We start from the raw sequence: 13,197 nt of genomic DNA on the forward strand, positions 1-13,197 counted from the left end.
CATCTATCACGGGGAAAGCTCTTAGGGATACTGTTTGGATTAGTTCTGGACGCTGAATTTTATCACCGGACATCGCGTCAGAATTCTAAATTCCATCTTTACCACGTCTATGTATGGAAATTCATAACAGCGCAAATTTTAAGGTATTTCCTGCCTCGCACAACCACCCCATGGAACTACCTTTCGCCGACGATTTTTCCGAACCTTTTCCCCCCTTGCAAAGCACTCGCGATTATCTGGGCGAAAAATTAATCAGCCCTCCTGTCTGGTAGTATCATCACCGGTGGCATGAACTAGTGTAGAGACAAGAGACGAGGTGACATAAATTTGAATGTGTTTAAAATGAAAACGGAACGCAGATATAATTAACAATTTTATTTTAATATTCCTGGATTAAGTACATTTACACATCATTGTTATTATTGCTTAAAATATTGCGCAAAATTGAGAAATATTTAAATAAATAAGCGTATAATATTACATCTTAAATCTCCCACAGTTGGGCCAAGGCCTATATTTGATTTTGAGGTTTTTTTTTATGCCGGGAAGGGACTCCACTCAATCTGATGGCAAGTGGTAGTAGAGTCCTATGATGACGTCGGCCAGTACAGTCAAGAAGAATGATCTGCTCTAGCTGCCCTCGCCATCGGCCCGTAAGATGCTTCTTCACGCCTCCTTTGAAGAAACTCAAGTTGTAAGAGGAAGAAGAGGAGAAGAAGAGTAAAGAAGGGAACACGTTTGCTGGTACAGAATCCCATTTTTTGAAGAAGGTTTACACCTATTTCCTCCACGCTACTTCATGCGGTTTGGTGAATACCGATGGTAGTTTTCTTTCACTGTCGAGCTCAAGATGGATTAACAATACAAATTAAGCTCATAAAAATCTAGCCATGCTTTCTTGGGTTTGAACCCACAATCTTCGGTTAAAGCTCCCATATTTTTGCCACTGGGCTATCTCAGCTTCATATATAGATAAAAATAAAAACCCTACTTACTATCTTAAAAAACTAAAACTTATGCAATATTTATTGCTGGATTGAACTTTATAAATTTCATGTGATTCATTATAACGTCAGATCAATTCTATTTAAGGAATTAATTATTAAAATAATAACTTCGCTCATTGCTCGTTCCATTGTAGATAATCGCATTTTTTGCATAAAATAATTAATCTAATTAATTTTATTGTGCATATTATGTTTAATCGGTCTGTATTGCGTAATAGTTCCTTAATACTAAGGGAAAATGTAACCTTAAACCTGTCGTGACGTCATGGTTAATATGTATAAATTGAGTGGGTTGGAAAAGTGTGGGACACTTAAAGCTTTGAATTTTGTGCGAAAGGTGCGCTTTAACTGAAATAGTTGTAAAAAAATTTTTATGATATATTTCTTAATCCTTCAGAAATCACCAATAATTATCTACGAAATACTATACCAATTTCGTTGACTACTTCATATTGATTGAAAATCTTTTATCACGAACTTGTGTTGATAACACAGAAGTTGCCGATTTGTTAACAACAAAGTTATATAGATAACACAGAAGTTTTCCTTTGGTGGATACAAATAAGATGGCTATGAAGCAAAGTTTTGTCATCTTCATTATCACGGTAAATTAATTTAAATTAATTATTAAAAATATTTAAGGAAAATTTCAAATACTGATATTTTTAAATTGTTTCTGCATCCTTATCGCTGTGAAATTACTTCAAGAATTTCTGTTCATGAAAATAACTAATAAATCATTTTATTTTATTTATTAATTTTGATTTAATTTAAGGTTTTACTGCAGTCGGCTCGAGCAAGCACTAATGGTAAGCACTTCGTGTTATTCAATTATTATTGATATCAGCTTAAACATTCCATGTTTAATTATATTTATAATACAGAATAGATTAAAAAATATATTTGTAAGATCGGTAAAACACTGAAATTTAAATTGGAATTAAATAAATAATTTGAAAAAAATAAATAAAAGTATTTGTAAAGGTTTGCTGTACTTACGCTTTACGTTTAGTAGTATTCTGGATATAGGCATAATTTTTAAGACCTTTGCTATGTTTACTGGGTCTCAAAAAAATTAATCAATCTTGAAGAAAGATAACAAATTTATTAAATGTAGAAACATTACCCTCTTTTTGACTGTCAGTAAAAATAACCTCCGATTAGTGAAATAAAAATATCGTAACTTGAGAAAAACCGGCGAAAGAAACCCTTGAGCTATACTCGTCCTAACACAATATTTACGCTTAACTGAAGAAATAAATAGGAATATTAGTAAATTTTTTTAATTTATGCTGTATAAGTTGCAAATATCTTACGTTATTATGATTTTTAGGACAAACACTTTTACCTTGGAATGAAATAGAGTGGGACACAATACTGGAGCCTCCAAAAATCAGCAGCGATTGTGAACATTATGAAATTTGTAACAAAGTACTAAACTATCCCATGAAATTTGTAACTTCGTTATTGGAACAGGTATTGTACCAAACATTTTATTAAAACAATATTGTTATATACCTATCATAAAGTGCACATATATTATTTAAATTATATTTCTATGATTATAATTATTTTTTTTAATCAATTTTCTTTCATTTTGCACATCTTCTAATAATTGACTTGTGAAAAATGCATCATGCATCAAAGTGTACGTAAATAATAAACCACAGTATGTATTTAGTTGGTAAACTGTGATAGTAGGAGATAGGAAACTTTAACTTGACAATCTATTTTTGTTTCATAATACAGTATAGTTGTTCTAATGAAAGTTATTATATTATACGGGTACATATTTTTTAATTTTTCATTTTTTAACAAATCGTTTATAGTGTAATTTTTTATTCTTAGAGTAAAAATTTTTGTGCTGGCTTTAGTTAAAATTTTATATCAAAAATATACAAACGCTACCGCCACAAATAAGCCGTGCGAAGACGTCGGTATAATAGCACTGTTGTAGTGCAATAATGTGCTGGAAATTAAATTTACGAGTCCAAGGTCATATTTGAGCGCAATGTTTTCATATGTAACGTTAGATGGAATGTATCTGACGCAAAAATTATTCTTCTATATAAATCATATAACTGAAATTCAAATAATTCTTTACTAGTATGTATGCATCAAAAATGGGTCATTATAAAACTTAGAATTTTAATAACTTCTATACTAATTTTCTTCTCTGCTCGATAAAATTGCGGTTAATTAGAGATAATATTTTATATATAATGTATTCATTTATAAAACATCCTTCAAAAATTAACTAATTAGGTCCTGATTAATGTTTTTCCTCAATACTTCAATTGATATTCACTTATAGCAAATCCGCAATTACTTACCCATTTTTGGTAACCAAAAAAATAATGACGCTTATTTATAAATGTTTCATTAAAATTATTAGAACCTAAACTTATTAATTGTAAAACGTCCTAAATTATATAAATTAACTACGCTAATTAAATGAGTCAATCAACCTTTAATCTTTTTATAGCTATATAAAAAGTTTCATTTATAAATTGAAAATATGTTTCAGCTGAAAACGAAGAACATCACAAAGTTTACGATTGATAAATTGCAAGCAGACAATGGTGATTACGAAAACATATGCTCGTTCAAAGAAGAGGTAAGCGATGGGAATAATATTTTTTTTATGTCATAGACAGGCGGACGGGCAAATGTGATACTTGATGGGTAAGTAGTCACCAACGCCCATAGACATTGGCGATGTTAGAAATATTAACCATTCCTTGTGCCTGTAGTTACACTAGCTCACTCACTCTTCAAACAATACTAAGTATTGCTGTTTAGCGGTAGAATATCTGACGATGCTACCTATCCAGACGAGCTTTCACAAAGCCCTACCATCAAAAAGATATGATAATTGTATATTTCATTTCGAAATTGCAAAAGATCATATACAAAAAATTAATAACATCACTTATGTTATTAATTTTTTGTTTTTTTTTTACGAAAGTGTATATCGCATTTTTAAACCTTTTGATTTTGTTACATTGACAAATAAGTTGGCCCAGTGGTAAGAGCGCGTGAATCTTAACCGATGATTGTGGGTTCAAACCCGGGCAAGCGCCACTGAATTTTTATGTGCTTAATTTGTGATTATAATTCATCTGTTGCTTTACGGTGTAGGAAAACATCGTGAGCAAACCTGCATGTGTATGATTTCCTTGAAATTCTGCCACACGTGTATTCTACCAACCCGCATTAGAGCAGCGTGGTGGAATAAGCTCCAAACCTTCTCCTCAAAAGGAAGAGGAGGCCTTAGCCCAGCAGTGGGACATTAACAGGCTGTTACTGGTTACTGGACCAATATTCAAAGTCACTATACATCATAGTACCAGCTATCACTTTATAGCTTTAAGCTAAGCGTCATGGATGAATGACGATGATGGCCTATGTACAATGTACGTAAATATGTAATTAACTCATATAAATTCCAATTATTTGAAATCATATTTTTGTTTCATGATACCTTTATCCACTTGTCTTCAATTACCCAATTAAGAAGAAGCATTTCTTTCTGTAGGCTATTTTGATTTTATATTCATTTAACACTTGGAATGACTACGTTTTTAGCATTTAACTACCTACATCAATTTTTTTTAAATAAGTTGTTACTTTTTAAATTTACTTGACTAAAACATGTCTATTTCCAGATTTATTACCCGCGAGCGGCAAAGGACAGTAACGGAAACTGGCATTACATATTGAACGGGAATCCGCAAGCATTCCAAGGATTCTTAGTAGAGAGATGCAAGTAAGTTTTGATATTATTTATTATATTAATAATCTATGTAAGTATACGAAGTAAAGTAACAGCCAGTAAATATATCCTAACGATGGGGAATCTTGGTGGTGATACTATGATACTTGGTAGTAGGGCTTTGTGCAAGCCCGTCTAGGAAGGTACCACCCACTCATCACATATTCTACCATCACATATTATTATTATTGTGTTCCGATTCGAAGGGTGTGTGACCCAATGACCACTAGAAACTTTACATCTTAGATCGCAAATGGTGTAAGTAGGGTGGTGACCAGTTAGCATCATGTCGCAATTTGATAGTCTGCCTACTTATTTCATTAAAAGGAAAAAATCCTTCTCGAAGATTGAATAAAAATGTGGGAAAATTTCACGTGACTTATTTTTTTTCCGATTTATTTCAGAAAAGACGGCTGTCCTCTTGGGCCATTTAGTACAGACTACACACTCAATTGTATCCAAAATATTGGTTATCGAATAATGGTTTACTTAGACATAGAAAAAAGAGGGTTAGCAGTCAATCATTTTAAAATACCAATTTGTTGTTCCTGTACTTTAATAAAGTAAATAAATATTCTGCCGAAACAGAATATGAAAATAGATTTTCTCTGAGAAATGAGATATTTGAAGCCACCCACTGTAAACAGGGCAGGTATGTCTTGGCTGCCCAATGGAACATTGTGCAACCCCATTTCTCTCTCAAACTTTTACAAATCAGAATCTCTATACGGGCATTTTATGCGAGGTGCTATTGAGTTTGAGTTTTTTTAATTTGACCTGTGGCTTCATAGAGGGTACAGTTATAAAGAAAATCTAAACTTAGCCGACTTAGGCCCAGACCTAACTGAGTGCCTATTTAAAGATGGCAGCATCGTATTAATGTCTTATAAGTAATAATTTGAGATCGTTGTATTATATAAGTTTTACTTTTATTGTTGCTAATAATTAAATTTGTAATAAAAAGAATATTTTATAAAATTAATTGTACGTTTTATTTTCACACGTTAATGGTTTTTTAAGTTATTGGTTATCTGCTGTATAGTGCTTTTGTTTTGGAAGGCTTGTAGGACATTAAGTACATATCTGCAGGAGCGTTTAGGGTTTAGCGTATGTACAAAATATAAACTGTCCCAGCAAGTTTTAATTATGTTTAAAAATTGAACAGCACATTTATTATTTTACAAAGCTCATATGATAACATGCAATAGACTCTACATAGACATACATATACATAGAATTTGGTTCTCTAGAGGAAGACACTTCCTACCTATCTTCTACGCTTACTAATAAAGCTTTTTTTTAAAAGGCTCTGTTACTTTGTTTAGGTACGCAGATAATGAATTGTTAACTTGGGATATCCATTTTATAAATAATGCAAAACATAAGATATTTTTGAAGTCATAAATTATTTAGGCGAGATGAGAGTACAATTTCAAGTTTGAATTTGACAATTTACATTTCATTATTTTATGCATATTAATATGTACGACTGGCAAGTAATGCATCTGATCATAAGGGGTCATTATTACCTATAGAATTAACAATGTAAGAAATATTAACCATTCCTTGCATTAATCGTGGGAACTAAGATATTATGTCCCTTGTGCCTGTTGTCAAACCGAAATACGCAATTCACTAAATAATACTGTTTGACTTGTAATGTCATCATTTAATCTCTCTAAGTTACATTATTTTTTAAATTTTTTTCATTGCTAACTATTAAAACTTTCTGAACCGATCAATACTAATCCAATTTTGATATTGTTTTAAATATCAGTAATCAAAAATACTTGAACCATTATTAATTTAAAAAATTCAAATTGTTTGAGAAAAAATATCTTATATTTTTTTTTTTTTTGAAAAAAACCAAATTTTATATTTTATTTCTGTTACTATTAGGAATATGTGAAATCATTAAAAATTACTAAATTGTCTATGATCTCATCCCAATATCTTTGATAATATCGCCAAGGCTACTACTACTACTACTACTGCTACTGGTGGTAGGGCTTTGTGCAAGCTCGTCTGGGTAGGTACCACCCACTCATCAGATATTCTACCGCAAAACAGCAATACTTGATATTGTTGTGTTCCGGTTTGAAGGGTGAGTGAGCCAGTGTAATTACAGGCACAAGGGACATAAAATCTTAGTTCCCAAGGTTGGTGGCGCATTGGCTATAAGCGATGGTTGACATTTCTTACAATGCCAGTGTCTAAGGGCGTTTGGTGACCACTTACCATCAGGTGGCCCATATGCTCGTCCACCTTCCTATTCTATAAAAAAAGGCTACATATGTGTAATGTCCATGTCAGTTAAATCAGAGACAATTAACATGTAAATAGTGTAGAGTTAAAGTAATAAGACAAAAGATTAATAGTAATATAATTAATTTGGCACTTACCATTTTATTATATTCATAAAAACAAACATTTAGCTGCGTTCGGGTAGACTAGGGTGTACATAAAAAATATATTTTGTAGGAAAAACATACAAAGAAAAGAAATCTTGCATCTTTTGATGATTTAATGAAAAAATCTTTGAGCCAGTGTAATTACAGGCACAAGGGACATAAAATCTTAGTTCCGAAGTTTGGTAGCGCATTGGCTGTATAAGCGATGGTTGACATTTCTTACAATGCCAATGTCTAAGGGCGTTTGGTGACCACTTCCCATCAGGTGGCCCATATGCTCGTCCGCCTTCCTATTCTATATAAAAAAAAAAAAAAAACTAAAATTAGGACGACATTATGATATCAACCAACGCTCTCATTAATGAATTATTATTATTTATCATTTCATTTATAAAATAGGCTTACGTCAGAATATTTATCTACGTAAAACATTACGGTGATCACACATTTACGGTATTTTTCCTCAATATTTGATTAATTGCGAACATATTGAGATAAATCAAATAATTAAGCACCATAGGAGTAATATCACTTTCTTGCCACACTTCTTCAGGAGATAGGGAATGCCTGCCATGAGTGAGTCAGGAGAGTGATATCTTCGCCTCGCTATCCCGTGCAAGGTATTTACCGAAACAATCATGTACGGTAAGCACCAGCGTCATAAGTATACCACCTCCTCTCGCTACCAAGCAACTCAAGTGTAGATGGATGCGGCGGCAGCGGCAATAAGCTTCAGGTTCAGTTAGACAAATTGCTACTCGAACTATCATCCGTCCAGACAGCCCAGATACGACATTTGATACCTTTACCTCTATCATCATTTGAAACAACCTTTAACTTCAATAAAAACTTAGAACCATCAATTTTAATAGTGGCGTACCTTACATTGAAGAAACGCTGTTAACGAAAGTATTTAATGACTATGGAATTGCATTGGAATAAATCACCACCATTTTTTCACATATTTGTAGTATGTATAATGCTATAGTATAATACTTAATTTTATTTATTTATTATTGGTTTTCTTAAAGAAATTGAGACTACATTGTTGAGATAAATTTTACAATATTTAATTAAATTAATTGAACCTTAACCTTTGTTGTACCAGAGAAAACAAAAATGACAAGAAATAGTTTTTACTGTCTTTCGTAGCTGTTTGAATGTTGTGCAAAAATTCATAATTTTGGCTGATTTATTTGCCTGACATCTTGCCTGACTCATACATTTCATTGTTTCTATTACTTTTAAATGTATGGTCCGCTTTAGGTTAGGAATGAATGAATAGTCCCGTCAATCTTTTTTATTATTCTTATCATTTGATTGTATGTTGTACAAATCTGTCACATTTTTATTGTTTTATATATATAAAGCAAAGCAAATGACTTCACTCCACCTGATGGTATGTGGTATTGGAGTGCAAACGCGACGACGGTCAATACAGTCGGGGAATATTCTGCACTAGCCGCCCCCGCCTTGCCAGCCCGCAAGATGCCTCTTCACGCCTCGTTTAAAGCAACTACTTACTTTATTTTGATTTATATAATACGTCTTTATATTCCAGTCAGATACCGGAAACACTTCAGCGTTAATTTGTATAAGAACCCACTTCGTATATCACTCGTGAAATGTTAAAAACTTGTTGTGATGATTTGTTTTTGATACGTGTGTAGTTGTCGGTGCGTGGTTAGTACTTGGTACGTAAACAACAAAAAAAACAACGAACAGTCTACCGTTTATTGTTCGCACTTACAGCACAGCACAGCACAGTCAAAGTCTACATAAACAGATAACAGTAGTGAGAGTAAGTGAAGCGTAAGCGGGTGAGAGCGTAAAAAAAAATAATCAAAGTAGTGCGCGTCGATGTCGAGATTTGACTAATTCCCCCCCCCCCCCCCGCGCCTCGTGCCGCCGATCGCTAGCTGTCGGGTAGGAGGACAGCGGTGGCGAATGAGCGAGGCGCGCGGTCGTATGATCGCTTCGTATTTATCTGCTACAAATATAATTGTACTGTTGTTTGTTGAAATGTATTTTTATTTTATTTATTTATATTATTATTAATTCATTTGAATTTTATTTATAATTAGCGGGACGCCACATCACCCCCCTCCAGAGACCGTGTTACGGGCGATAATAGTCCGGGAATCGAACTTGTCGCCCTGACCTTGTCTTAAATGTAGTGTCCTTCTCTTTATTTACGCCATTGAATGTGGTGTGGGGTAGTATAGAAGATGGTAATGTAGGTGGTACGGTTGATGTTAGTGGTACGGTTGATGTAGGTGTGATGATGTATTGTGGTGGTGGGGTATCAATGGTGTTGGTAGGGTCTTGCAGCATGTAGGCTGGTTTCAGTCGGTCTATTGATACTGTGACCTCTTTTCCTCGCACCAGTAGTTTGAAAACCTTGTCACCCCTGAAAAGTACCTGATGTGGCCCAGTGTAAGCCGACTTAAACGACCCATGGGCACTGTCATCCCTTAGAAAAACATGGGAAGCAGTTGGCAAGTCTTTGAATATAAAGACGGGGCGGTAGCTGTGGTGGCGGTAACCTGACGATGGCAAGAGACACTGCACGTGTCGTTTAAGACGTGCCGCATTTTGCGTCACGTCCTCTGTGCCTTCGAATTGTGGCTCAAAGAAATCGCCTGGTAACCTAAGGGTCTCGCCATATACCAGCTCAGCGGGCGAGGCTTGTATGTCCTCCTTGAACGTAGCCCTTATACCTAACAGGACTAGTGGAAGGATTTCCAGCCAGTTAATGCTTGCATGGCAAGTGATGGCAGCTTTCAGCTGTCTATGAAACCGCTTCACTAGTCCGTTACAAGCAGGGTGGTATGCGGTGGTGCGTCGGTGATGAAAACCGGCAATTTCGGACAATTGCGCGAAGAGTGTCGACTCAAACTGTCTGCCACGATCCGTCACGATGTTAGTCGGACATCCATATTGTGCGATCCAACCATGCAGCAGGGCCTTAGCTACTGTCTCAGCCGTGATATCCCTAAGTAGTATTGCCTCAGGCCATCGGGTAAAGCGATCAACGGATGTGAGACAATATCTATATTCCTGGGATGGTGGGAAGGGACATATGATGTCGATATGGACAAACATAAAATGGCATCGCGGTAGCTTAAAGTTGCCTAGAGACACATGTCGTGTCACTTTTGCACCTTGGCATGCCAGACAGGAACGAGCCCACTCCCTGCAGTCCTTCCGCATATTCGGCCACACGTAACGCTCTGCCACTAATTTGACCGTTGCGCTTGCACCGGGATGGCTTAGCGAGTGTAGGCTGTCGTATACCTCTCGCCGCATTGACTTGGGTACGTATTGTCTAGGAGTACCGCACGCCTCGTCGTAGTACAGGTTGGCATTGGATTCGCGGAGCTTGACCTTCCTAAGGCGTAGGGAAGAGTCATTACCACTCAGCAGTTGTTGCAATTCAGGGTCGGAAGGTTGAGGAATTTCCTCGACACGAGATAGTGTATCAGCCACAACATTATCCTTCCCTGATATGTGCCTTATGTCAGTAGTAAATTGTGCTATAAAATCCAAATGCCGAAACTGCCTGGGCGAGCAATTCTCCTTGCGCGTATGGAACGCAAAGACAATGGGCTTATGGTCCGTGTAAATAATGAAATTCTTCGCCTCAACCATATAGCGAAAATATTTAATTGCCTCGTAGATGGCGAGGAGTTTGCGATCATATGATGAGCACTTCTGTTGCGAGGGCATAAGTTTTCGCGAAAAGAATGCTAGCGGTTGCCACTGACCTTCCTTGAACTGTTGTAAAGCTGCGCCTATCGTCGTATCTGATGCATCGGTGATCAAGGCCAGCTTAGCATTACAGTCTGGGTGTGCCAGGAGTGCTGCGTTGCAAAGACTGCTTTGCACGCGATGAAAGCATCGTGTTCCTTTGCTGTAAAGTTGACGGGATGTGAACCCTTAACGGAGTCTGTTAAATGAGCATTTATTGGGGCTTGAAATCACGCCGCACAAGGGTTGAACCTCCGGTAAAAGTTCAAAATCCCGAGGAATCGACGCAACTCCCTCACTGTTCTTGGATCTGGGAAGTTCTGAATGGCCTGGACCTTCTCTGGCAAAGGCTTAGTACCTGCATCAGATATACTGTAACCTAATAATTTAACTGAAGGCACCACGAAGACGCATTTCGAAGTGTTAATCACCATGCCATATTCATTCATCCTCGTGAAAAGTTGGCGGAGGTGATCAGCATGACTAGCCTCATCTCGAGAGAATAATAAATTAAGATGTCGTCGAGGTACGGGTAACAAAAATCTAGCCCTCTCACCATCTCGTCCACGAAACGCTGAAAAGTTTGGCCTGCGTTACGAAGTCTGAACGTCATTTTTTTTTTTTTTTATAGAATAGGAAGGCGGACGAGCATATGGGCCACCTGATGGTAAGTGGTCACCAACGCTCTTAGACATTGGCATTGTAAGAAATGTCAACCATCGCTTACATATCCAATGCGCCACCAACCTTGGGAACTAAGATTTTATGTCCCTTGTGCCTGTAATTACACTGGCTCACTCACCCTTCAAACCGGAACACAACAATATCAAGTATTGCTGTTTTGCGGTAGAATATCTGATGAGTGGGTGGTACCTACCCAGACGAGCTTGCACAAAGCTCTACCACCAGTACACAAAGCTCTACCACCAGTCATGAACGGAAATTCGAACAGGCCAAACGGAGTGGTGATTGCAGTCTTCGGGATATCCTCAGGGTTAACAGGATTTGGTTATAAGTCTTTACCATATCGATGGTCGAGAAGATCCGGCAACCGGCGATACTGTGGGCGAAATCCTGGATGTGGCGGATAGGATACCTGTCGGGCACAGTTCGTACATTGAGCATCCGATAGTCGCCGCAAGAACGCCATCCGCTATCACCTTTGGGCGCTAAATGGAGCGGCGATGACCAAGGTGAGTTCGAGGGTCTGGCTGTACCACTTTTAAGCATATTCGAAAATTCGTCCCTTGCAACTGTCAGCTTGTCAGGTGCTAATCGTCGAGGTAGACAACTTACTGGTGGACCAGGTGTTGTTTTGATGTAGTGTAGAGTGATATGTTTGATCACACGAGGTAGGCCTACTGGTCGGGTTATCTGTGGAAAGTCCCTTAACAGTTTATGATAAACTGAATTATTATCAGTCGCGACTCTGACCGACGAAATATTGTTGAGTGACTGGGCGGGTGAAGCCGGGGTGGTAAGACTAGTCGTGCTATCGATTAATCGCTTATTGCGACAGTCAACGATCAAATTATAGTGCGACAAAAAATCGGTGAGAGCGTAAAAATAATAATAATCAAAGTAGTGCGCGTCGATGTCGAGATTTGACTAATTTTTCCCCCCCGCGCCTACTACTTATTATTTAATTTGACGATTCAAAATACTTTTGTGGCAGTGGTGTACCCATAGATACTACATACTAGTTTACCTTCAGGTGTCCCATTTGCTCGTCTGCCTATATCGTTATATCGTTTGCCTATAACATAAAAAAACAAATGCAAAAACTCATTAATTACTATTTTCCACCAGTTTACATAAGCTATTTTTTATGCTAATGAAATACGATAAATGGGATATTTATACACACATACATAACACTTCACCAAAGTTTCATCACGATCGGATGAATAGCTTAAGAAAGCAGATGGCAAACATACAAACATTCATTTTTATTTACTAAGATGTTCTTTATATTTCTCGATAACGTTCTGCGGTGAGTTTTGAGTGACTTACTCACCCGTAAAATGTTGACAACCGACTTATGAAATACTATTTTGATGCGTGTATTCTTGAAATGTTATGATTATTATAGTGAATGTCGCATATTATCACTTTCTGACATTTCACGACCGTTTTTTGCGGTGAGTTTCGATTTTGTTCGGACAGAATTGCCCTGTAGCTCTACTGATAAAAAAGTATGATAACCTATGTACATAATACGAATTCAAATCGAGCCCGTGGGTGAGGATAAACA

The 13,197-nt window shown here is 36.6% G+C and overlaps 1 protein-coding gene across 1 annotated transcript; it reads left to right on the forward strand.

The window, feature by feature from the left end:
• Positions 1-1,211: 1,211 nt before the first annotated feature.
• Positions 1,212-5,658, forward strand: LOC126769176 (protein spaetzle-like). Its single transcript, XM_050487819.1, has 6 exons — positions 1,212-1,612; positions 1,783-1,816; positions 2,341-2,483; positions 3,535-3,624; positions 4,676-4,776; positions 5,187-5,658. Exons 1-6 carry the CDS (start codon positions 1,574-1,576, stop codon positions 5,347-5,349), a joined length of 570 nt encoding a protein of 189 aa, XP_050343776.1. The 5' UTR covers positions 1,212-1,573; the 3' UTR covers positions 5,350-5,658.
• Positions 5,659-13,197: the final 7,539 nt, after the last annotated feature.

Source organism: Nymphalis io, chromosome 6 (assembly GCF_905147045.1).
Source record: "Nymphalis io chromosome 6, ilAglIoxx1.1, whole genome shotgun sequence".
Taxonomy (NCBI): domain Eukaryota; kingdom Metazoa; phylum Arthropoda; class Insecta; order Lepidoptera; family Nymphalidae; genus Nymphalis; species Nymphalis io.